The sequence below is a fragment of the Peromyscus californicus genome, unplaced genomic scaffold (assembly GCF_007827085.1).
Source record: "Peromyscus californicus insignis strain IS unplaced genomic scaffold, ASM782708v3 Scaffold_21__1_contigs__length_65335640, whole genome shotgun sequence".
Classification (NCBI taxonomy): Eukaryota; Metazoa; Chordata; class Mammalia; order Rodentia; family Cricetidae; genus Peromyscus; species Peromyscus californicus.
Genome location: NW_026294514.1, coordinates 35,618,296 through 35,645,088, shown reverse-complemented (window position 1 = coordinate 35,645,088; position 26,793 = coordinate 35,618,296). Strand labels below are relative to the sequence as shown.

Here is a 26,793-nt window from a genome sequence, read left to right as displayed (position 1 = left end):
GGGACTACTTTTTATTTCCATAAATTAATTTGTTTTTAAAAAGACATTCTTAAGCGTTTCCATTTTAGCTAGTGAGAAATCTATGCTAAGTAGATAAAATTAAACTTAAAAGTCTTTGGGAGCTGGTGTGGAGAGCTCAGTGGTACACACTTATGATCAAGGACTTGGGAACTATTTGTACCAAATATGAACTATTTGTACCAAACACTCTTAAAGCGCCAGGAAAACACCCACCAACTTCCTTAGGACCCGGAGAGACAGTGCTTATAAAATTGTCTCTGAAGCCAGGATGTCCCAACTAAAAGCTATGCCTCTCTAACTTAATGCTTATGTCTCTTCATTATCCACTTTCTTCATTTGCAAGCTGAGGATCACAGCCTATCTTTCTCCTGATTCTTAGTTGAAATAAAGGAACTCATAGGAAAAGACAAACGGAGCAGATCAGCCCTGGTTTCCCTTCATCTTGCCCTACTATGCTGCTGAGGTTGCTCTCTTCAGGTACTGGCTTCACTTTTTAAGCCCAGGACAAACCGACTCAGGGACCTCCCTCGGAATCAAGCCTGTAGATCAAAAACCTGGGGGCTTTCGTTAATTAGCATATGCAAAGTTGGGCGTGGCCTTCGATTCAGCTCAAGTGACCCAGCTGCCAAATCCACCTTTCCTTGAGTTCCTGCACCTACAATAGCTGAAGGTACTTGATGTCCCGGCAAGTGAGCAACACCTGCTTCCATAGGTAAGACCTTCCCAGGAGTATAATTATTAAAGAAACTCCAGGAACCCGGGTCACCTGCTTCTCTCTGCTCTCGGTTGGAGGAGGGGTGGAGGTGGGAGACTGGGGGGGGGGGGGGGGGGGGGGGAGCGTGTGCCTTACGCATGCACCAGCCTGCAGACCCACCGGCTTCCACTTCTGGGGCCTTCGGTGATCTTCAGCATTCCTTGCTTGCTGGAACCCACCCAAGTTGTTCTAGCCAGGATTCCTGTACAGCCCTCTGCAAGAGTAGATTAAATAAAAAACCATCCTCGTCTAGTGCCAGCAGCTGCCATGGTCACACCCGGCTTCCTAGGTTTTCACCAGAAGCAATTTTAGCGCAGAATGCCAAATGCCAAGCCAAAAAAATGAAAAGTTCCTTCCAAGGGAGGAAAGGAAAGGCTGACTTTGAAATTAAAAGAACCAAGACTGTTGAGAACTATTTTAATAGAAACGAAAACAAAACCATGTATCTATCAGGAGAGTGCCCTTGCGGTAAGGAAATGTTTTCTGGAATTGGAAAGAGCCCTGATTCTACCAGGATCAACACACACACACACACACACACACACACACACACACACACACACTGCCGTCTCCTAAGGCAAACCGCATTTTTGTATTAAACATACATTTTAAATAGACCTAGACATTAACTAATTTCCCAAATATGTTTTTCTTCGTGTCGCCTCAGAAGTAGCAGAAATGGAAAACGTACCAACTTTGTTTAGTCAGTTTTGCTAATGGAGCAAATTCTGTAATGGAAAATGCAACTCGAAAATTCAAGGATGTCGAAGGACGACAGTTGAGCAATTGAGTTTAATGGTCCAAAAGGGTTCTAGAACGGACACTTCATTGGGCTGGGCAGAGAGGTGGATTTATACAAAGAGTGAAGACTGTACAAGTCATTTCAGGGTACCTGTCTTTACATGGGGGTGACAGGGGCAGAAGAATGGGGAAATAAGTGACAAGTTAACTGTAGGTGGCTACTTTTCTGTAAGAATTAACTCAGAAGGAACTTCATTATTGAGCCAACAGCTTAGCTACACCATAGTAACACAGGACTTTGGCATTGAATGGCTCTTAATTTTTAGCCAGTCTGTGAAGGCCTAGCACTGGCACTTCGTAAGAAAACAATGGCCTTCTGTAATTTTTTATCTAACAGGCATAAACAGTTAAAGAGGAATTTATTATTCTGCCCCCACCCCCGCCCCACTCCCTAGCCATGAACATAAAGTTTTCTGCTCTTTACCTGTTTGAAATCTTTCCCTAAGCTGTGAGAACCCAGAACCACCAGTTCTGGGTAGAGTCTGTAATGTGCGCTTGCAGGAGAAGAAATGAGTCATAGTCTTAGCTGTCACGTGCCAACATCTGGATGGAATAATTCCACAACAAGTGATATCACCTGAGCCATCCCCCAGACCTGGTCTTCTGTATTTTAAGAGAAGTTATACACATGACAAGCAAAGCCAGAGCCAGGAGGAACATAGAGGTTCAGATTTCAAAGTCAAGGTCTGTCCACTGCCCCACACTGCCACTGCAGACTCAAACCTAATGAAGAAGGAGTAAAAGAAAGAGAAAATAAAAGCCCTAGCTCGGGAGAGTTTGCGGTTAAGACAGACTAGACTGTTTAACAACTGCCAGTGAGTCTTTCTGTGTCAAGAATAAATAAATAAAGATAAAGGTGCTAATGATCTTAAGTCACTAGGGAGGACACTAGTAATGGAAAGAGATTCCGAAGAATGGGTACATTCATGAAACGGGGACATTGAATATTGATTAAGGAAACATAGATTGAGATAACTGAAACTAATTTCTATGAGAGAAGAATATTGTCCCTTCCCTAGGTAAAGGGTCTTCGCATACCTATAGACAAGAATTTGTTTTTCACCAAGTTACCAGTTACTACAATACAGAGCTATAAAATAGAAAGACCGATCTATCCTTTTTTTCCACTCTCATTGCATGCCTCTGTCAGGTGCTCACCCTTCCACGTCCACAGCAGGGATTTTATTGGTTGACTTTCTGGCTAAACTGCTCATTACTTTTATAGCTTTGCTAATCAGATGTCTCCCTAGAGTTAAGCCAAGCCATAGACAGGCAGAGAATAAGCATACCGGGGGAGATGCCAGACCCAAATAAAAAGAGAAATAGCATATATGATAAAATAGAGGCTGAAGCACATTCTTTGAGTATCACGTGTGCTTTGACAGTGCCGTTGACCCAAGGTGAACCATTCTGTCCTGTTTATTGGATATCTGGGCCCGGTTCACACCTTTTGAATCTGTGCGGCATGCTTCTTCCCACAGCTAAGGTTGGGAGTGGGCATGAAGGTTTACCAGTGAACTGGAGCCTCCTTCCTAGTCTTCCCAGTGCTTAAGTCACTGAGGACTGTGTTCTAGAGAAACCAGATTACTTTCATAATACCATTCAGAGCAAAGTGGATGTTGTTTGGAATGTGTAGACCTTTCTAATCGTTTGTGTTTCAGGAAGCTCTGAGCCTAGGGGCTTGGTTTATTTACCAGGATGCCAAAAGAGGGTGGAGGGATGTGGGCTCTGGAACAGTCAGCCTTCCGGAAGGGGCCAGGGTCATTGCCCTGGCAGATTGGTTCTTAAGGAACGCCTTCCTCCCGAGCTAAAGGGACATGCAGCTGGCTGTGCTTCGCAGCAGCTCGGAGGAGTGGAAGTGAGTCTAAGGCAGGAAGCCAGCCCCCAACTCAGGACGCTGAAGAAAGAGGTACTTGATCTATATGAATTACTCTGAAGGGGCCAAATACAGGCTAGTTCATTTGTCCTAGATTTGGCTTTCCCTGCTATTTCTACTCTAAATTTTCTGGGATAAGCCCAAACTCAGAGATCGTGTTCAGTTTTCCATTCATCTAGGAGCCCCGCCCTCAAGTGAATTGGAATTACTGCAGTCTCTGTACCTGTAAGGAAAACTGAGGGCCACTATAAAACACTTCGGAGGAGGGTGGGGGAGGCTGCTTTTCATCATATTGAGGTGTAACTTACTTTCAAGACAGAGAACAGATTTAAGTTTGTGTGTTAGTAATTAAACCCCTACTTATAATTAGCTCATTAAGATATTTAATAACCCAGACAGTGTCCTCTTGTGGCCACTCCCACTTCCCAGCTCCCCCACCTCAGAGTTCTGGTTTCAGTCAACATGAAGTACTATAGTTTTGCCTGCTTAGGGACAAGGGATAAATGGATAAATTTCTCAACATTACTTTTTGTGCCGGGATTCCTTTATGGAACATAGTGTTTGAGGTTAATTTACTTTTGTTCCTTATACATATGAATCTTTGTTCAGGTATGGCCTCCCTATGCTAAGATGTACCTTAAGATGTACCGTACTGTGTACATTTGGATAAAAACCTACAGCCATCACCACAGCCACGCTGTAGAGAGAGCATTCTTTTCACTACACAAATCTCCACATTCTCTGTTGCTCTTGTTCCATCCTCTAACCCCATGCAAGGCAGCCCCTAATCTATTCCTTGTCTCCTTAGGCCAGTCTTGCTTACCTAAGACTCTGTGTAGGGGGGAGGATGGGGATCTTCTGGAATAGCGCAATGATTTACTATTCACCCTAGTCTTGCAATAGTGTGGTCCTTTTAACCGCCGGTTGCTATTGGTTGATAAGAATACGGTGCTGCGTATTCATTTCCCCATTTAACAGACACCCCGGTTGCTTCTCACTTTTCGCCACATCATGAAAACATGAACTCTCTTGGACAGCTTGCCAAATGGTGTTCAAAAGAGCTGGCAGTGTTTTGCACTTCTGCAAAGCAACGTATACACATTCATTAACTTGAAAGGCTTCCCAGCATTCGGTATGTTGCCTATCAGTTTTCACTTAGCCCTCCCAGCGATTGTAAGTCATCATTGGCAGTTTTGAAGTATGGTTTCTGAGAACTTCTGAGGGGTATCTCTCTGTACTTCCAGACAGACACATTTTTGTAACGCGTTCAGATCTCCTGCTCATCTTTTATCCCTGGGCTACAGGAATTTATTACACATTTGGGGTGGTATTCCTCTGGCAGACACTGGGCTTATGGCTGTTTTCTCTTGGCTCTATAGCTTCCCTTCCCAATTTTTGAACAGTATCTCTCAATAAGCAAATATTTGTGGGTTTCGCTTTTTATAAAATTCTATTTCTCTCCTTTTTTTTTCTTTCTTTCAAGGTTAGTCTTTTTTGTCATTTCTTTGAAATATTTGCCAGTTCCTTGGTCTCAAAGATCTGTTTTCCTCTTGGCAGTCAGTGATAGTGTTACACTTTATATATCAAATTGGTTTTTACATACAGGGCATTGCATACAGTGAAAGGCATTTTTTAATCTGTCCATTCACAGCCAACTACCATACAGTTGCTTAGGTAGAAATGGGTGGATTCATGTCCCATTCCTGGGTTTGCATCCCAGGAATAGACTTTGGCAGTAGCCTGGCATCCTTGGTCTGTGCCTCCTCCACCAGATCTGCCTTGATTAATGTCCAAGCAGGCCTTTGTGGTTTTGACTATTCCATTCAAAGTTAAATTCTCCCCATTTTAGGAATAAGTAGAGGGAAAAACATATTTAGCTTTTATGATCTGATATCGGTTCAAAGTAGCTATTTCAATTTTTTGCTAATCAGACTTCTAGTTTGCTTCTGTCCGTTGATGGAATTGATGGGTATTGTTGAAAGCCTAGGAGATGGGATTTTTTAGAAAATGCAACTAGTACAAAAGAAAATATGCATTACTCCATCATAGTTCCACTTCCTACCATTCTTGGGAATTCCAGAGTGGTAGGAGTGTTTGGGTTTGTTTGTTTGTTTGTTTGTTTTTGTTTTCATCTCAGAGCCTTTTGTTGACACTACAGTTTATGCTAATGGTTTTATCCTAAAGTGGGTTCCCTTAGATGACCTCAGTGTAGTGCCAGTCACTGGGGAGATCGAGGGATTAAGGCTTAGAGGGCTGAAGCTTGCAGTATCTCCTAACCTCATCCTAGCTGTCATCGAACTACCATCAATAACCTTTGTAATGTTCCCTCATAATCCGCCAGTAAACATATTTTCCTGAGCTCTGTAAGCCATCTATGAGGGGAGAATTGGAACCCCAGTGTGTGTGTGTGTGTGTGTGTGTGTGTGTGTGTGTGTGTGTGTGTGTGTTTTCATATAAACAGTATATGAAATTTCTTCTGTGTGCCAGCGTGACAAGGGTTTGATTCACCAGTCATGGCAGGGGTGAGTCCAGGCTAATTGAAGGAAGAGCAGTGGAATCAGGAAGCGACTTCTAGCTTTCCCTTGTAACCACCCCCACCCCTGCATGGGATCCTGACAAGGAAGTGGAGCTTTCTGCTTCTGATTTCTGAAAGAAGAAAGACCTTGCCTGACAGGATGTCATGGAATTGAGATGTCAAATGAACTTATCTTGAAGCCAGTATGAAAACAGAGAGCTTCAACTATTATTTCCTGCTTTTTAGGAAAGGACATTTTTAGGCAGTGGTTAAAAGGGATCGATAACATGGTAACGATTTGAAGAATACAACGTCAAACTCTGATACCAAGGACAGCCAGCATGTAAGAGGCGGCATTAAAAGACATTTTCTCAAAGTACCAAAAAAAAAAAAAAAAAAAAAACCATGAGAAGCCTTCCACCCAAACATGATTACTGTCAAAACACAAGTAAATCTTACATCTTAGAAGAGATAAAGTTAGGGGTTGGTTGGTTGGTTTTTAATGAAGTAGGATTAGATGTACTAGCAAGGGAATTGTCGGGGTTTTTTTTGTTGTTGTTGTTTTGTTTTGTTTTGTATTTGGAAAGCTACAATGTTTCACACATCTAGGAGCAGAAACCAGTAAAATACAGGGACTGTGTGTAGGAATGTGGAAATGGACCCAAACTAGAGAGTCTGGGGACAGAATGGTGCTGATAGGTCCAAGTAATTCAGCTGTTGCTTTTTGCTCAAGATGAAAATTAGTGCTATTCTCAGCCCAGCAAAAGGAGAAAAGAACGACGTTGACGGTAACTTAGGTGGTCACTTTTGTGGTGAACATGTTGGTGGACTCTTTCAAGGTCACAAGTGCAGCCTTGTGTGAGCCCAACAGTGCAAGGGCGGAGATGGTGGTGCGATGATCTCTTGTCATGGGAGTGGGTGGGCCAGGTGAGACCAACCAGTGTCCAGTGTGGTGGGGAAGGACCCTGAGGCCGAGACTTACTATTTATTCTCCTGGTCCATTCACCTCCTTCTTTCTCCCTCTGTGCTGTGAGCCTCATCTCTCCCTCTGCAGAATCCTCCACATCTTTCCCAGGCTACCCAGGTAAGTTCTGCTGCAGGTTTAGCTGCCCCAAGTCTGAGCTAAAAGGAGTGGCTGATGAATTCCACTGTGTGTGCTGCACTTCTGGTCTTCACTGATAGGATGCTTGCTCACTGCTTAAATCTGAGAGCCGTGATTTTGCTTGGGCGATGTTTTGTCCTTCCTTCCTTCTGTCCTTCCTTCCTCCCTTCCTTCCTTCCTCCCTTCCTTCCTTCCTTCCTTCCTTCCTTCCTTCCTTCCTTCTCTTTTTTCTTCTTTTGCTTCATCTGCTTCTCTTTTCTCTTTAACTTCAACCCACACAGTATTCTTGTACCATATATATACGTATTTGTAAGGTTTATGAGTAATGTATAAAGACTGCTGCTGTGGAGCCACTTTTTAAAGGAGTAGTTTTCTTATTTTTAAATACTTTGACTTCTTTTTATTTTTAATCCCTTTTATGTCTTTCTTTTCTTCTTTTTAAATTTACTTTTATTTTATGTGCACTGGTGTGTGGGGTCCCTTGGAACTGGAGTTACAGACAGTTGTGAGCTGCTATGTGGGTGCTGGAATTGAACCTGGGTCCTCTGGAAGGGCAGTCAGTGCTCTTAACCACTGAGCCATCTCTCCAGTCCCCCGGAGCCACTTTTTAAAGGATTATTGTATTTGGAAAGCAAGGAGATGGAGGGGAAAGGTAAACTTGCTTTCAGAAGGATCACCTCATAATATCAAACCAGTTCTTGTGTCCTCAAGCTACACAAGTAAAGCAAGGAGAACTTCAGTTGGATCTTTTAGGACGGATGGTAGAGTGGTCAGAGACAAAGGCAAATGGAAACACAGCCGAACACTGCAGTCCATACATTTATCCTAAGTGTGTGTGTGTGTGTGTGTGTGTGTGTGTTTACATGCCCCACAGCCTATGTATAGAGGCCTGGGGATCATTTTCTGGAGTTGGTTCTCTCCTTCCACCTTGATGTGAGTTCCAGGGATCAAACTCAGGATGCCAGACTTGCATGGTGAGTGCCTTTATGCAGTGAGCTATATCATATGCCCCAGTATCTAAGAGTTGTGGGGCGTTTACCCACCAACCCCACAGCTCCCCAGAGTTTTCTTGAGTGTGAGCAGCAGGAAATATTAGATAGAAGGATTTATTGCGGAGACTCTTGCGGAGATAAATAGATAGAAAATAAAGGATAGCCTCGAGAGGGCCTGGAACCTATTCCAACGGGCCCTGACTGTCTCTGCCCCAGGGTATTTATAGAGACGCCAAGGGGTGAAGCAAAAGACCTCCTCCCCCAGCACAGCCAAGTGCAGACCATCCCAGACACCTGCACTCAGGCCCGTGGTCCTAATCATCCTCTATGCGGACCTGCTGGGTAAAGCCACAAGGAACCTGAGAACGGGCTCCCACAAAGAGTCCAGAGGCTGTGGCCCTCCAGGAGCACACAGGTGTTCTGGGATGACTTGCCCCAGTGTGTTCTGAGGGATACATGTACATCCTTACACTTCTTTCCTCTACAACTGCTGGCCCCAGACTGCCTCGTTAGTCACATTTGTAATTGTGTTTGTGTATTTTTTTGTTATTGAAATAAACAAAAGTTACATGGGGGAAACAACCCTCATTGACTCTGCAGTGAACTCCAATTTTAATGGTTTTGCTTTAAAGAAAAAAAATCCTGCTCATGAGCATTAGATTTTTCTTAACAACACAGTCAGAAAAAAATAGTATCCTAAAATAAACCAGAATTGAAATTTTGGAAATGTATCCGGGCTTTCTGACCACAGGGATGAAGAAAGATTAGGGAAGTTGGAATTGGAAGAACCTAGTCCAGGTCCACGTTCTAGCCTTTTGTTTGCCTTCTATAAGATGAGGACGAAAGGCTGGGGCTATAGATCAGTTGGTAGAGTGCTTGTGTGCCATGCATGAAGCTCTGGGCTCACACCCCAGCACTGTGCAAACCCAGACAGGATAGCACTCTCAAGATGCAGAAGCAAGAGGGTCAGAAGTTCAAGACTGTCTTTAGCTACCTAAGGAATTGAGACCAGCCTGGGCTACATGAGACGCTCTCAAAAACTAAAAGTAAAAGCTAAATTAAATGAGACCAATATTACCTCTACCTCCACAAAATTAATTTTCCCAGTGTGAAAACTATTGCAAGAGATCTGGCCTTTCACTGATACAGCTAGAAAGCGGAGTGCACCCAGAAGAACCAACCAGAAGGGAACTGTGTGTATTCTCATGCCCTGTATCTCTCCTAATCCTGACATCTTCCCTTTCCATCCCCATTGTCCACATAGGCTAGAGTTGTTTGCTTGTTACTGAATGTCAGGTACTTTCTAGCCACTTAGGACAGAGCAATGAGCCACACACAACATGCCCTGAGTTTGTGTGACTTACACTCTAGGGGCATATTTTTTACTGCCTTCCCAACTCAGTGTAGTTGGACCATAAGGAGTCAATAGATAAAGAAACCATGGTTCTACTAGCATCCCAGGAACAAAGGACACAGTCCCAAGTCCCCAAGATGCACAGAGAGAATAACTTCAGGTCAAGAGCCAAATCTATGGTCGACAGAGATTGAATGTTCCACATGTAGCCAACAAATGCCACCCTATCGCCACTAGCCTTCAAAAGATGCTCTAGCCTTAGTAATTGGCTTCGTGAGATAACCATTCCTATGAGACCATTAATAAGATCGGAAGGTAGTCCCAGTAGGCCTGGCGGAATCTCAGAAAATGAGAAAAGAAAGCCCATGGTTTCTGGGCTGAGGGCATAAGTTGAGAGTGTGGTTAGACAAACTCAAGTTCGCCTTGCTCACTGTTGGAACCATTTTCCAAAATGCAATCATCATGCTTTCTAAGCCGAGAAGTCCAGAGAGTTGTTGACATAAGTGGAAATGGTATTGATCTTATTTAACTTAAGAGAAAAGTTGTACAGCTAGCTAGGGCACCTTGTAAAAGGTTGGGCGAGGACAAAATGTGATGTGACTGAATAGGCACCTCTACCTGGACACCTGGCATTCTACCCAGGTGGCCTACCCTTCTGGGATGAGCACCCACTTGAACTATTCCAGCCACTCAAAAATTCCCTTTTGAAAGTTTTATATATTAAGCCACAGTGTCGGCCATGGATTCCTGTTCGGAAACTTGTTCCTCACACTAAAGCAAGGTTGTCATTATATTATACAAACACTTTATTTTCTCTGTGTAAAGAGTCTGTCAGTAGATTAATACAGCGGTAGATGGGAAAGTGTCACCACACTAAAGCAGAGTAGAATGGGTGAAAGGATCCGGATAGGAGGAGTTAGGAGACCTTGATGCCAATCTTTTTATTTTTAAATATTTATTATGTATGTGGTGTTCTGCCTGTATGTATGCCTACAAGCCAGAAGAGGGCACCAGATCTCATTATAGATGGTTTTGAGCCACCATGTGGTTGGTGTGAATTGAACTCGGGTCCTCTGGAAGAACAGCCAGTGCTCTTAACCTCTGAACCATCTCTCCAGCCCTTTTGTTTTGTTTTGTTTTGTTTTTCGAGACAGGGTTTCTCTGTGTAGCTTTGTGCCTTTCTTGGAACTCACTTGGCAGTCCAGGCTGGCCTCGAACTCACAGAGATCCACCTGGCTCTGCCTCCTGAGTGCTGGGATTAAAGGCTTGTGCCACCACCGCCCAGCGATGCCAGTCTTGATCACAGTTCCAATCCAATGGTGAGATTTTTTTTTTTACATAGTCATCTTGGAATTATGATTACTATGATGCTTTAACGAGAAAATATACAGAAATCTGTCATACCCATAGTCAGCTACCTTCCTATAGATGATCCCAGAATGTAAGCAAAATCAAGACCGCCAAAAATGCCTCTCACTATGAATCTGATCTCAAATATGAAGATATAGTCAACATCTCTGTGCTCATTGTAATCCATGGGGGTGGGGGTGTCAGATGTTTTCAAATACAGCCACCATTACAATAAGGCTGGTTGGGTTTGTTGTTTGCTTTCTGGGCAGTAACTAAGATCTTGCGCTTTATATCTGAAGTTTGAACTTCAAGCAGTATCAACATTAGGAAAAAGTGTGAAGAATTAATGACCCATCCCTGTGAATAATCTGCAACTGCACATTAAGAGAAGAACTCATAATGAAAAGCGGCGTGGTTGCCTTAGAAGCCACGCCTCCCATTTCCAAATATAACTGGCACCAGTGGAAAATATGGGGTTAGGGTGGAAATATGGGGGAAATTTAGATCTTTATCCAATTAATTTCCTTAAATATGGGGTGGGGTGGAGGCAGACGCATACATGCTATGGTGCACTTGTAGAGTCTAGAGGTCAGAGGCCAACTCTCAGGAGGTTGTTCTGGACTTCCACCTTGCTAGGGCTGGGTCTCTGTGTCTCCTGTACTATGTGTACTACAGGCTTGCTGGCTTGTGAGCTTCTGGACAAGTCTCTTAACGTCTGCTTCCCATCTTAGGGTAAGAGTTTTGTGGTCACAGATGTTTGCCACCATATGCAACTTGATGGCACACGTCTTTAATTCCAGTATTTGGGAGGCAGAGGCAGGTGGATCTCTAAGTGAGAGGCCAGCCTGGTCTACAGAGTGAGTTCTGGGGCAGCCAGGACTACACAGGGAAACCATGTCTCGAAAAAAAAAAAGGGGGGGTGGGGTGGGGGATTAAAGTGATCAGACTCAGACATCAGGCTTGCCTGGCTGAGCCACCCAAATGTTTCCCGATCAATTCTTCTAACTGAAAAATTAGAAATTCTTCAAAGATGGGGAAACATAACAGATATTTCAGTTGTTTATTATATAGCCAGTAAGATTCCAGACCAGGAACAGTCTGGTGGAAAAATAAATTTATAATAAATGAATGCCAGTCAATGTGTTAAAATTTCTCAAATCGACAGAAAGTGAAGTGGGCAAATAGATACCAGGACTTGATTAACCCAGTCTGTTCATCTGGAAGCACTTTCCCTGCTACAATTGGACACAGATTCATTAGCTGGTATCTGACTTAGGATCAAGCAAGTGCTGATCAACCACTCAGGGTTTATTAGTAGCTGCCCATAACTAAGTTTGAAAAAGACACTAAAGAAATCTGATTCCCTCCAGCAATAATGAAAAAGGGGCCTCTGAAAAAAAAGAGGATTCACCCGGGAAATGTGTGAAAAAAATTCATCTCTTACTTTTCCAGCTTCAGAGCAGATGGATGAACATCATCTTTTCATAAAATGTGTAGAAATAGCGAGCTTTTCATACTCTCCAAGATGCCAGACAAGGATAAACATGGCTTAACTTTGCTTTGTTTCCATTTGCCCAGCCATGAACTGCTTCAGGACTCCGCCAAGCAACTCTTGGGTTTACCCCACTGTGATACTCTGCTTATTTGGATTTTTCTCCATGTTCAGGCCCTCCGAATCATTCTTAATCCCATTTTTGTCTGAACCCAGTAAGAATCTAACCAAAACAGAGGTAAGCTAATGGGTACATATCTTAATGGGGGGCAACTTAGTAGAATTTAAACACGGAGGTAGGGATATCGTTCAGTCTACAGTAAGACAGAAAAAAAAAACTTTGAATTCCAGTGAGCCCCATTCTCACAGAATTTATTACATAATAGAACTGCTCTTTCCTCCTCACACCTTCAATAATGTTAAGCCAAACACTTAACATGTATGAAGAGTATTTTAATTTTCAGTGTGTTGAAGTTAGTCTGCATACATAGGAGTTTTTCAGGTCTCCATTGGTTTTATTACACTTACCCTAAAATGAAATTGTTCTCTGCCTAAGGAATGCCTTCTGAGAAACCAAGAGGCTACTGAGTATAAGCAGGATGCAATAAGAAAGTGTAATACAATTGCATGTCACATAATGATGTTTAGTGAATGGTGGACCGTATATGCAATGGTGCCCCTATAGTTATAACTATAGCTATCTTAACTATAGTTAAAGTCATAATATCCCAGAGAATTCTTTAGTAACACTATAGCTAGCTTAAAAATCACACCTCAATGTTTATGTATATATTTATGTGATACCAGTGTAAACAAACGCACTGCTGTGCTCTATCACCCATAAAAATACAACACACACATTTATATATAGTATGGAATGTAAAGCTTGGTGATGATGGTAAATGACTGTTACTGCCTATGCATTTGCTGATACTTTTATCATTGTCTTAAGGTATGTTCCTACATAGCAAAAATAAAAGTGCCGTACTACACCAGCATCAGCCCATACATCCTGTGGTTACTGTACCTTTCGATTGCATCCTATTCTCTTGTGTTTAAGTTAACCTCGTGTTTTATTTTTCTAGTTCCTAAGAGCAATAGGCTATTATACACCGCATAGCTGGTCTATATAGTTAGTTATACCATCTGAGTTTCTGGAAGCACTCTCTGTAAGGTTTGCACAGTAAACAAAATTAGCCAAAGACACATTTTTCAAAGCAACACATGATTGTATTTCTTTGTGACTCTTACTCAGTTTTGAAAAACTATTTAGCAGTGAATGTGCTATAAACAGATTGATTCCCTGATCTTCCTTCCTGGAAAGTCAAGTTCTCTTACGCAGAAGGATAATTCTTACTGGATATGGCAAATCCCAGCACTCTGGAGGTAAAGGCAGGTGGAGTTCTGTGACATCAAGGCCAGCCTGGTTTACATAGCATGATCCAGTTTAGCCAGGAATATATTCCTCCCTCCCTTCCTCTCTCTCTGTCTAAAAGGTACAAGAAGAAAATGTACCAACCCAACTAGAAAATCACCCTAGGCTGGTTTACTATCTCCAACCACAACCATGAAAATACTGTGTGGAACGTGACATCATCTAGAAAGCTAATTGGTACTGGGTCATCAGTAGGGAATGGGCAAAGACAGAAGCCAGATTCATTGTGTGAAACACAATGGCTTCAGAGTTGCTTGGACTGAAGCATGTCATACTTAAGACAAAGGTCACTTAAGACAAAGGTCACAGAGATGGGCCAAAGTCAGCTTAACCCACCTATTGGTGAAATTATTAAGGCCACTCCACGTAGTTAAAAGGGAGGTTTATTTTGTGGGGTAACTTACAAGTGAAGGGATAGGTTGCAGGGTCTGGGAAAGGTGTGGCACAGTCCGGCAGTGTTCTCTGGAGAACTCTGCTCGGTCTAGCTCCAGCGTCCAGGATCCAGGAACCAAGAGAGCCCGGGCATCCGGATCTCGGGTCTTCAGCGTCCTCTTTCAGCCTGCCTTGTAGGCATGACCATTACCGAAGTCTCAATGGGGGTTGGAACTTCCAGGTCAAAGCTGGAATGGCTACCCACTACAACCATCCACCAGGTTTGACTCTGCATACACTATGGACAAGTGAATAAATTCTCCTTCATAACCACAGGTTAGATCTGGGCCCTCCTGAGACCGTGGGGGACCCAGATGTCAATGAGGGAAAGTTGAGTGATTCAAAAGACTGCTCTCTTACCCATCACACTTAAAGATCATTAACAATCTTTTGCGTCCTTTCTGCCTGCAAAACTTGAGAGCTCATGTGTTTGTCTTTAAACAGTAATATGACCCACAGTAAACTTCAGCAAGCAGTGACGAATCTATAGACATGGATAGGGTGAGAGGAGCTGGAGAGCCCAGCAAATCTGAACAGGAAGGAAATGACGTGCATTACTTGTTCCCACTTGGTAATTTGACAAAGCAATTGGCTTTTGCTACCGACTGTGTGTGTCCACCCAGATTTCCGAAGGGTGGAAGGCAGATCAAGGAGAGAAAGGCTGTTCTTCTCTTTACCTTGGGAACTCAGTACTTAACATCGCTAACCTTTGTGTAAGAGTAGATTGGGATTTTTTTTAATTTATTTATTTTTATTGCATGTGCAGTGGTGTTTTACCTGCACGTGTGTCCATACGACTGTGTCAGATCTCCTACAACTGGAGTTACAGACAGCTGTGATCGGCCATGTGGGTGCTGGGAATTGATCCCAGGTCCTCTGGAAGAGCAGTCAGTGCTCTTAATCACTGAACCATTTCTCCAGCCCCCTAGACTGGGTTTTTATTTGGTTTGGTTTGGTTTTTTTTCAAGACAGGGTTTCTCTGTGTAGCCCGGGCTGTCCTGGAACTTGCTCTGTAGACTGGGATTTTTTTAAGAACTCGGAAATCTCAGAAGATCAGAGTATTTAAGTTTAAACTTGACTTGAATTTTTTAAAACTAATTTACTCACTATTACATATTACTTAAACTTAACTTTCTTGTGTAATCCAGAGGACATACTGTCTCCCTAGAGCTCTTATACCAGGATACACCTAAGTATGTAAATTGCTTGGAGTACTGGTTTTATTTTCTTTTTCTTTACCACCGACCGCCCCCCCAGCCCCATATTGGGTTATTTTTGTTGTTGTTTTGTTTTTCATTTAGCAAGGACACTACTTTTTCTTAGCAATTTGCCTGTAGATCAGTTTTCTATTATTTTTCCCCCCCGTAATACAAAGAGTATCTGACTAGATGTGACTTTGAGGTCCAAATCTACCACGTGTCTCTTTGAGATATGCTGTGCTTTCTGGTCACCCCTACATATCGACTCCACAGATAACCAATGAGGTCCTTCCCGTTTGGACATACTCCTACCTGGCAACGCTGCCCCCTGTGTTCATCCTCACCGATTACCTGCGCTACAAACCAGTCATCATGTTACACGCCATTGCCTTCATCATTTGCTACCTGCTTCTCTTGTTTGGCCAAGGGGTAATGCTCATGCAGGCGGCTGAGTTCTTCTTTGGGATCGTCTCATCCACAGAGATAGGCTACTATTCCTACATCTATAGCATGGTCAGCCCAGAGCACTACCAGAAGGTGAGCAGCTACTGTCGGAGTGTCACGCTGGTGGCCTACACAGCTGGTTCGGTGCTGGCCCAGCTCCTGGTATCCCTGGCAACCCTGCCATACTTTTACCTCTTTTACATATCCTTGGCCTGTGTCTCTGTGTCCTTATTTTTCTCACTTTTTCTACCAATGCCTAAGAAGAGCATGTTTTTCCATACAAAGTATGAGAGAGAAGCCCGTCAAAAGCCACTGGAACAAGATACTGTCCTTGAGGAAGCCCAGAAGAACCACAAGGCAGCTCACCCAGAATTGCATGCCCCTTCAGGAAAGCCAGGGGACAGAGAGCTGAGCAACCCAGAGCCAAAAAATGTGGCTTTGAGACCCTTTGTGCATTGGTTCCAAGATCTGAAGGAGTGCTACTCCTCAAAGCACCTTTTTTACTGGTCCCTGTGGTGGGCTTTTGCGACATCAGGTTATAACCAAGTCTTAAACTATGTTCAAGTCTTATGGGAACACAAAGCACCCTCCCAAGACTCTTCCATCTATAATGGAGCAGTAGAGGCTATTGCAACATTTGGAGGTAAGTAGACACATCTCTATCCACCTCTGCTACCCTCTGAAGGGTATTGCTCCAGATGCTAAATTTCTCCTTGGTGATTAATTAGCTATGATCAAAAAGTAGAGTAATTTTTTTTAATTTGGGGGATATATGTACATACGTGTGTGTGCACAGAGGTGAGAGGAGGCTATTAGGCGTCCCCTAAAATAGGGTCTCTTGCTGACTTCAGAGCTAGGCTAGTGGCCAGCAAGCACCAGTGATTCTCCTGTCTCTGCTCCCTACAACAGTGGGATTGCAGGCATGCACAAGCACATCCAACTTTTTAAAGGTGTTCTGGGCATTTGAACTCAGGGCCTCATGCTTCCATCATAAGACCACTTACCCACTAAGCCATCTTCCCATTCAAGAATAGAAGGCACTGAAAAAATAAGAGTGCAATAACTTTTTATGCTATATGTTACAGTTACAAATAACTCCAGAGTATAAAGCTTAGAACCAAGTAATGTATTTCTAGTAGAATCCATAGGTCCCATTTCATTATTAAAATAAATGTTGATAATGTGCCCTGTTCCTTCAGTATTATGTTCATATATTTTAAAGTTGATAATTTGTTTTATTCTTAGTTTAAAGATGAGTGACATCGATATAACTTCTATTTTTTTTTAATCTTTTTGGTATGTGTATGTGTGTATATGTGTGTACGTGTGTGTGTGTGTGTGTGTGTGTGTGTGTGTGTGTGTGTGTGTGCACATGCAGGTACATGTGAAAGCCAGAGGACAACATTAGGTATCACCCTTTGGGTGCCAGCCGTCTTTTTCTTTTCTCTTCTTAAGCAGGGTTTCTCACTGGCCTTTAACGCACCAAATAGGCCAAACTGTCTGGCCACTTTGGGCTAGGGTTCCATTTGTTTCTGCCTTCCCAATGCTGGAAATACAATACACTACCATGCCCAGCTCTCTATATGGGTTCTGGGGCTAACACTGGGGTCTTCAGGCTTGCATGGCAAGGACTTTACTAACTAAGCTAAGCCAGGCCTTTTCTGTTTTGGTCTTTTTAATCTTGTGTACAAATACATATTGTTGGGCATACTTCCCCCTGTACCTCTGTGTCCTTCCTCATTCCCTCCTGGTTGTTTGGTTTCCCGTTGAGTGTTTTGGATGCAGGTATTGTAGACATAGAGCCTCTGTCTGTGTCCAATAACAAAGACTTTCTTCCCATTCTGTAGGCATCCTCTTCACTCGACTGCTTCCCTCCACACTGCAGAAGCTTCCAGTCTCATGTGATCTCATTTGTTGATTGTCACCCTTATTTCCTGACCTACAGGAGTCCAGATGGTTTTTAATATTAAAAGAAAAGAGAAAGTGCAGAGTTTTTATTTTTAACTCTAGAAAGTGCATGAAGGTTTCCAGGATCTTACTCAGAGAGTCTTCTTAGGGACCTTCACAACTCTAGGTTGTACACCAACAATTTTCACCAGTGGCTTTTTTTACACAGTTTCCATGATGTTAGACTCAGCATTCTAATATCAAAAAGAAATTTGCCTTTGAAGCATACTCTGCAATAAATATTTATATACTCGTAAATGGAAACGTAAATGTTACGTGCGACTTTGAAGATGTGTTTTAGGAAGTAGGATATTTTTCCACACCTTCCTCTATGGAAAGCTTCAGAAATGCACGTAGCCTCTGTTTTATTATTGTTTCCCTCTTGGGAGGCTTCAGCAAACTCCTGACAGCCAAGGCTATGACAGAATTAGACCATTGAAATTATTGCTCTTACGGCCAAAGTTCTTGGGAAGAGCTATTCCTTTTTAGAGACAGTTGTACTGCAGATCACCTATGGGAAAATAATTGACTAGTTATCAATAGTTTGAGCCCTAAATATCTCTTGTTGAGTTCAAGAGAACCATAGTTACTAACTGATTGCAGTCAGTAGTTCACCTTTTCATACCCTATACATCAGTGCAGGTCCTTTTTGTCCAAAGCCTTAAGAAAATCATGGCGGCTGTAGCAGAAGGATTACTCGAAACCAGAAGGTCAAGCGCAATACAAGGAGACCTCCAAAAGTTTCCTTAAGTCTAGGAAGGAAGGAAAGAAAGAAGAGAGGGAAGGAAGAATGGATGGAAGGAGGTAGGAAGAAAGGCAGGAAGGAAAGAGAAGAAAGAAAATTGGGACACCCACCACTCAAAAACATACAATTAAAAACAACAGAGCAACTTTACTTGTAAGACATTTACATGCTTGCTATCCTGGTGTTTTGTAAATGACAGGGCTACTGTGTTACTGCGTCCCACTGCTGTGTTCAGGCACCTTTTATCTCTTCTGCCTACTGTATGCCTGATATGTCGTTCATACTAATTAAAAGTATAAGAGAGAAGTGGTTGAAAGCAATAGCAAGTGAGAAAAGAAGAAAATCTGCTTGAAAAAAGTTCTTTTAAAGTTCTTCATTTAAGTAGATCACATAGTTTTTGTGAAATGGTACATTCATCACCTTTATGATTGCTCCAGAGCTGAGTTTTGTTTGTTTTTTTGACGCATTGCTATTTTCTTCCTACAAAGTCAATAGCTTGACTTCTTCCTCCATGTCTGTTTCCAGGAGCGTTGGCGGCTTTCTCAGTGGGCTACGTGAAGGTCAACTGGGATCTCCTAGGAGAGCTGGGTCTAGCCATCTTCTCGGCCATCATCTCCGGCGCTCTGTTTCTCATGAATTACACGCTCAGCATCTGGGTGTGCTATGCGGGCTATTTACTGGTCAAGGCTAGCTATATGTTTCTTATAACCATAGCAGTGTAAGTGTCCCCTACCATCCCCCTACTCTTTCCTGGATTCCTAAAGACTCACTGAGAACTTCAGAAGGATCTCCATCAGTTGCAATGTCAAATGTTAACTCCATAGTGAAGGGAATTCAATGAAGCCATCTCTTCATTTAGCTGAATACTGCCAAGTCATTCAAGGGGGAAAAATCTGGGATACTGTGTGAACCAAATGCAAGGACCCATGGTCTACTTTTGGTTTCTTTTTACTTCCAACGATTTGTCATAATAAGGTATGATGTGATTTAATTTTAGATGCACAGGTTTAGATTTTATCCCTAGCCTCATTTAGTTGCTTGGGAAGTTCTAAGCACATACTTTCTGTCTCAGGAAATAGTCTCAGGAAAATTATGAAAAGGTGGAGGTGGGAGGGATGATGCAAAGATGATAAGAAAACTCCAGCTTCACGTGTTCCTGGAACTGTGTGCTTTTGAATCATTTTTTTAAAAAAATAAGGTCACTGAAATTCAGTTTCCTTTAGTACTTATGTCTACTTTTTAAGAGGTTTTGGTTTGGATTTTTTTTTTTAAGAAAGAAATTACTTAAAAGCATGTGAGCTTATATGGGTACAGTTAAAGCTGACTACAAGAAATTTTCTTTGGGAACAGGCTTTGTAAGTCAGTTGGTAAAGTGCTTGCCACAAATGTATGGACTCCTGGGTTCGAATCCTAGCCCTACATAAACAGTAAAAGAGAGCGGTATCAGCTCAGGACCCCAAAACCAAGGTCTCAGCACAAAGGTCTTTGCCCCAGGGGGACAAAGTGTAGGGAATAGAAGGTGACAGAGACAGGAGGACCAGGGAGAAGGGGAAGGAAACAAGAGATAGAAGGGGGATTTGTCCCCAGAGGGAGACAAAAACTGCCTCTGGATAGAGAGGCGACAGACGTGGCACATAGGAAAATGTCGGTTTATAAAGGTAAAAGAGGAAATCCCATGTTAGGAAGAGGTGTTTAATTTTCATTGGGCATGTTAATTAGGTAGCCAAGGGGGACTTCTGATTGCTGAACTTCAATACTTTGATAGCTGGACCTTGGTGGTCAGCCTCAGGAGGAGGAAGTGGCCAAATAAGGGAACAGACCTTGGGGGCTAGCTTTAGGAATGTCATCTAAGGGGTTTTAGCAAGAATGAGGGAAAGGGGTGGGGGAGAGGGCAAGGCTTGCCAGAGCCACATGCTTGAGTGGGTGAGTGTCCCTTCAAACTGGACACAGTAGAACACTCCTGTTGTTCAGAACATGGGACATAGAGGCAGAAGGATCAGAAGTTCAAGGTCATCCTTGATGACACAGCAAGCTTGAAGCCAGACAGGGCCACATGGATCTTGTCTCAGAAGAGAGGAAGAAAAGGGAGAGGAGGAGACTCTAGTTTCCTTTGGTATTAGCCAAAAAGAGATAGAAACATGCATTTTAGTTCCAAGCTGCATCTGAGACATAGTGACAGGCTCTGTCACGTTTCATTTTTAGTTTGTGAAAAGTGTTTGATAAACAGTAAAACACTGGCGTGTGAGTTTCAAGGCACAGCGCAGAAGAAAATGGAGATGTAACTAGTTAGCAAGTATTCTGGCTTCATTTCAGTCACTGTGACAGATTCTCTGGCCAAAAGCAACAGAGACTATGAAAGGATTTATTTGGTTTATAATTCCAAGTTATAATCCAACCTTGGTGGGGGGAGTCATATTATAACCATGACTAAGAGCAACAAGAGAATAAAGCATCCTTGCTTCATGAGATAGCTTTCTTCTATGTTCAGATCTCCTGCCTAAGGAACGGTGCCACCCATGTTAATAATCCAGATAGTCCCCCACTGACGTGTCTACCGGCTAACCTGATCTAGACAATCCCTCTTTAAGACTCTCTACCCAAGTGATCCTAGGTTGTATCAAGTTGATAGTTGAAATTAACCATCACAGAAAGCTAAGTTTTTCACTAAAATATCTTGGTTTAATGTATCAAACTTGAATGTCTAGTTTCTTTTTTTTTTTTTTTTAATGTTGAGGATTGAAAGGGAGAACTACTACTATTGCTTTGCATTTAAAAAACATTCAGGGCCCAAAGCCTTTTATCTGCAGTCTAAGAAATGTAGTAAGGTTTTGACATCTCTGGTTAAAAACTGATTATGGATTCAGTCAGTTGCACAACCAACCATGGTCTGAATCTTCCAAAAAATCACGAATCCACGATACCTTCTCACTGTAGGACAGTGACAATAAACTGACTATATTTTTTTATGTCCTCAGGTTGGATGATGTTTGCATTTTTATAAAACTTCATTGCAAACATGTATAAAAGCAAGTGACATTCAATATTCTCAAGTTAGAAGATGTTAACATTTATATTTAATTTCTAGAACATGCTAAATTATGCAGAAGAAATTTTATCATAGTGCCTTTAATCCAACCTTTAACAATATTTAATTCTTTTTTCTTTGCTCCTCCTGTTTGCCCATACTGGATAAGAGAGAAAATGTGCCTTGACAACACTGTTTTCAACTTCTTTGTTTTGTCTTGTTCTGGTTTTTTGTTTGATTTTAACACAAGGTCTCAAGTACCCCAGGGTGGCCTTGAATTTGCTATGTGGACAAGAATGACCTTGAATTCCTCCTGCCTCTTGAATGCTAGAATTATAGGAATGTACCACCATGCCCGGCTTCAGTTTCTATTATTAGATAAGAATTTTATGTGTTCTATGGTTAAATACTAACTCAGCATTTAATGGCAGGTTTCAGATTGCCGTTAACCTGAGCGTAGAGCGTTATGCCCTGGTGCTTGGCATAGACACCTTTATTGCTTTGGTGATTCAAGCCATCATGACTGTGATTGTGGCAGATAAAAGAGGGCTCCACTTGCAAATCACCACTCAGGTAAGCCACAGGACTTCTGGTCTTTATTGACACAATAGCTAGGAATATAGATAACCAGTTTGCTTCTAAGATGTCTTGATCATAAACTACCAACCTTGAAGATTTTTTAAAAATTATTTGATTATGAGCAGTTTTAAATATGCAGTCCTTAATTTTAATAGCAACTAAGTTTAGAGCGACTAGATTCCTATCTACTTGAAGAAGGTGGGTAAGAAGTAACCTCAGCATTTACAAGTCATTAAACTGAACCAGCCTTCAAACACAAAACCTAGACAGAACCCTGGGATCTACTGGGGTTTCCCTCTACCATTGCTGGAGTGGCTAGGATTTGAACCTAAGCAGCCTGCTTCAAAGCCAGAGCCTTCATCGCTATTCCCCATGCTTGCACTCTTAACCTTGGTTCATTTGAGATAGTAGAGTCCAGTCAGAGTAACCCATATTAAGTTCTAGATATCAATTACCCCATAATCCATTCAAACAAGGAAGGCTGTTATATATTATCAATGATACAAATGGTCAAATTTTATAAATAGCTAATTGTTTGTTTTCTTCCAGTTTTTAGTTTATGGAATTTACTTTGCTATCATTGCCGGGGTCTTCCTAATGAGAAGCATATACATTATCTACTCAGCCAAGTGCCAAAAGGAAGTAGAGAGCCTTGCTGCCACTCAGAGTCCTAATGAGCCACACCCACAAGAGACAAAGTTCTAACCCAATCACATCAACTCCAATTTTAAAAGGGTAGGATTTCAAGATGGGCCACCAGACGTGCTTTGCCACACCCAGACACTTGGCCAGTATGGATTCTAAAACCACAACCAAACCTCAGTCTCAGGCTAGATGTCTTTCTACCCAGCTAATTCCAAGCACTCCATATAGGCCACCACAACTGTATTATACTTTCGTTATGCTATGACAAAATACCTACCAAAAAGCAACTGAAGAGAGGAACTCAATTCGTTGTGGTTCACAGTTGGGGGCGGGGTGTACCTTCCATTGTGGAAGGGAAAGCATGTCTGCAGCAGAAAGAAGCTACTGGACACATTCCATCTGCAATCAGAAAGAAGAGAACAGTGTTCAGACCACGTTCTCCTTTTCAGTCAACATAGCACCCCAGCCAGGGCGGGTGGCACCACCCACATTTAAGATGAGTCTTCTCACCTCAGTGATCCTAATAAAGATAATCCCTCACAGATATTCAAAGAGGCTTTACACATCTTCAGTGACTCTAGGTCCTCTCAAGGTGACAATATCAACTATCAATATTAACAGCTGAGCAAGCCTCGTTGGGAACCCCCATGAATAACAATAACTTGGAAATGCTAAAGTTCTGATGCGTTCTGAGAACAAGCAAAGGGCATGGGAACAAGCCATGAAGAGACATAAGCCTCCTAGAAATGATGATCCCTGAGTGAGCACTTATACCAACAAGACTGACCTGGAGTTGACTTACATACGTCGAGGATCTAAAAAGGCAGCACCTGGGACCATTTCCTTCCTCTTCCATTAAGCAGACTTCTGTTTTAATTACAGCTGTCTGAAAGAATGACTAGGTTTACACCCGTTTCTGAGAGTCCCTCTTCCACTCTGAAAATACCGTCATCCTTTTCACAAGTTGTTACTGGACAGTCTCACGGATGTCATTTTTTCATCGTGTGGTCCCTTCTGGACTTTGTATTGGAACTCTCCTCCAGAGATCACTCCAGATGCTCTTGTGTGTGCTTGGAATGCCCTCACATCAGTTCCCAATGGCCTGGGAGAGATGATGAGCCTTCTTCCCACCGTGACCCTGGAGATAAGTGTTTGATTGATGAGTGTAGAACATTTCTGAAGGAAATTCCAGAGTTTTCCAGCAATTTTCATACATAAGAAAACACTTGTAGAAATTAAATACTAATTGTTTAATTTATTTTTATGTTTGGTGCTAAGGCTCAAACCAGGGCCTCACATATGCCAGAGAAATACTCTGCCACTAAGGTAGATCAACCCTTGGGCCCATGCCTAATTTTTAAATGGCAAAGATTATGTTCAATAAAATATTAAAATTTTAAAAGAATCCAAATTTATGAATTTCTCTGAGTGTTGTCTAAGAATTTCTGCCATTTGAAATGCAGTGGAGTATTTATTGAGCAATCTGCTACAGGAGAAAAAAGAATACTGATCTAGGATTTGTAATTTAAATATATTTTATTCCAAATTTTAAAATCCATTCAATGGGATTGAAAATAAAATTTATCCCAAAGGCCTAAACAGCAATATCTCCTTAACTGGTACTTTTTTTTTTTGTAATTTGGGTACCTATAGACAGCCACTCTCCAGAACTATTAAGTGGGAAGTTCTAGAAATAAACAGTACATAATTTAAACTGCATACTGTTCTGACAGGCACAAGTGGAAGCTCACTATCCATTCTGTCCGGTCTGGGTGTGTCCATGCTACTCACTTAATAGTTGCATCATGGTCTTCTCAGTTTTCAAGTCAACTGTGGTCTTATCTGAGCACTCATGTTCAAATAAACTTTATTTTTCTTAAAGCTAGAGTAGCGATGCTGGGAATGAAGTCATGCAAAAGAGACACTGACCATTATAGGTGTATGCATAAGTAAAAACAGAGTATATGCAGGTTCCATTACTGCCCATGGTTTCAGCATCCACTAGAAGTCATGAAAAAGTAACAACAAACCTACCTAGATGCAAGGGATGTGCTCTAATTAACAGACTTCTACTGGAGATGCTAGACAGTGCAATAAGACAAGAAAAAAAATTAGGAGTCAAACATTGAAAAAGAAGAAAAATTACTCCAAAAACTACAAGGACACACCCAAGAGGCTCAAGTGAAAACTGAGACACCAACAACTTTTGTACAGCTGTTTTTATGACATGATTGGTAAAGATCCATTTATAGTAGGGCAAAATGGTAAACATTTACTCTATAAATGTATAAAGCACAGAAATAGGCCTGAAAATACTTGAAGGTAAAGGAAATGACAGCTAAATGTATAGAAAGTTGTCCTTTGTTCTTGATTTGGAAGAAAAAAATGCAAAGATGTAAGACCTTTCTAAATCAATTATAAACTAAATGCTATCCTTATGGAAAAATATAACATATTTTCCTCCAGAACTAGTAAAAGTAATTATTTGAAAAATAAAAAAGAACTAGGTAGGTCGTAGCCCTACATGAGATGTCTCCATCAAATCCCTCCCCTCAGAGCCCAGGGAACCCCTTGGAAGAGGAGGTGGAAAGAGTGTTGTAGCGATAACAGAGACAAAGACAGCAAGTCACTCACCTCAGCAGAATGCCGAATGCCATTTATTGAAAGAGGGAGGAAACCTTAAATACAGGCTTATAGCACAATGGGAGAACCCCAGAGGGCAGAAGTTCACTACTGATGTTTACAATCTTGCATCTAAGCTGTTAATGCTCAGTATGCAGGATACACAAACAAGGAACTTTCCTTAAGCATTCAGGAGAGTGGAAACCAGCAGGGAATTAGCATAGGGAGGGCATCTGGTCAAGGTTGGCAAGCAGGCAACAGCTACCCAAATTGGGAGGAGGCCAGGGCCCTATAAGTGTAGGAGTCAGAGGGGATGGAGGACACCAGGAGAACATGGCCCTCCAAATCAACATGAGCAATGCTCATATGAACTCACAGAGACTGAAGCAGCATGCAGAGGGCCTGCACGGGTCTGCACCAGGTCTTCTCATTTATATTATAGCTTCCAGTTTAGTGTTTTGTTTTTGATTTGTTTTGTTTTGGGTTTTTTTTGTTTTTTGTTTATTTATTTATTTAGGTTTTTCGAGACAGGGTTTCTCCATGTAGCTTTGCTACCTGTCCTGGATCTCACTCTGTAGACCAGGCTGGCCTCGAACTCACAGAGATCCACCTGGCTCTGCCTCCTGAGTGCTGGGATTAAAGGCGTGGGCCACCACCACCCAGCCCAGTTTAGTGTTTTTTTATGGGATTCCTGGGTGTGTATGAAAACAGTGAGTCTCCAGTTCTTGTGCCTTATCTTAGGACCTTTTCCTTCTGCTGGTTTGTCTTGTCCAACTTCAATGTGATAGATTTTGTTCTATCTTAATATATATATTTATTTTTATTTTTATTTTTTAATGAATGAGTGAAAACCTAGCCACTAGGGTAAAAGTTAACAATGAAACTGTCACTTATACCTGCTGGGAGAAGGAAAACCAGTTTCCTCCAATAGAGTGACACTGGGTCTATCAGACACTGCAGGACAGGCCTTGTGTTCAGGAGTAATTGACCAACATATAATGAACTCCAAAAGGTTTTTTTTTGGTAAGCTTTTATTTGGTTACAGTTGGTATTGTGTTTTGTTTTTGTTGTTTTTATTTTTTGGGGGGGATGTGGTTTTATTTTGCTTTCTTTGTTTGGGGGACATTTTGTTGTTGCATTGGGTTTTTATTTGTTTTTTGGGGGGGAAAAAAGTTGGGTGGGTAGGGGCGGGGGAATCTGGAAGGACTTCGAGGAGGAGAAGAATATAGTCAAAATATATTTAAATTGAAAAAGTGGTTTAAATAATGAAAAAGAAGAACTGGGTCAGCAGGATGGCTCAGCAGTAAGGGTGCCACCAAGCCTGACCACTTACACTCTATCCCTGGAGTCGATATGGCGGCAGGAGAAAACCACCCGTGTGAACTTGTTCTCCTGCCCAGCACTCAGTGTACCATCATATGTGCATGTACCACCGCTGTGGGGGACAAGCACACAAAATAAGT

The 26,793-nt window shown here is 42.1% G+C and overlaps 1 protein-coding gene across 2 annotated transcripts; it reads left to right on the top strand.

The window, feature by feature from the left end:
- Window positions 1-618: 618 nt before the first annotated feature.
- Window positions 619-25,231, top strand: Slc19a3 (solute carrier family 19 member 3). 2 transcript variants are annotated; one of them, XM_052750069.1, is made up of 6 exons: window positions 619-733; window positions 12,344-12,495; window positions 15,597-16,410; window positions 18,985-19,177; window positions 21,916-22,057; window positions 22,613-25,231. In XM_052750069.1, the coding sequence occupies exons 2-6, from the start codon at window positions 12,346-12,348 to the stop codon at window positions 22,766-22,768; spliced, it is 1,455 nt and encodes a 484-aa protein (XP_052606029.1). In that variant the 5' UTR covers window positions 619-733; window positions 12,344-12,345; the 3' UTR covers window positions 22,769-25,231. The 2 variants fall into 2 exon arrangements, with proteins under 2 accessions (XP_052606029.1, XP_052606028.1); XM_052750068.1 differs by lacking the exon at window positions 619-733 and adding an exon at window positions 3,357-3,485.
- Window positions 25,232-26,793: the final 1,562 nt, after the last annotated feature.

Bases quoted from the DNA above. Each gene is read 5' to 3' on its own strand.
- Slc19a3 (XM_052750069.1), top strand. From the start codon at position 12,346: ATGAACTGCTTCAGGACTCCGCCAAGCAACTCTTGGGTTTACCCCACT. The intron at 19,178-21,915 runs GTAAGTGTCCCC...ATTTAATGGCAG, and splicing joins TTTCTTATAACCATAGCAGT to GTTTCAGATTGCCGTTAACC. The intron at 22,058-22,612 runs GTAAGCCACAGG...GTTTTCTTCCAG, and splicing joins ACTTGCAAATCACCACTCAG to TTTTTAGTTTATGGAATTTA.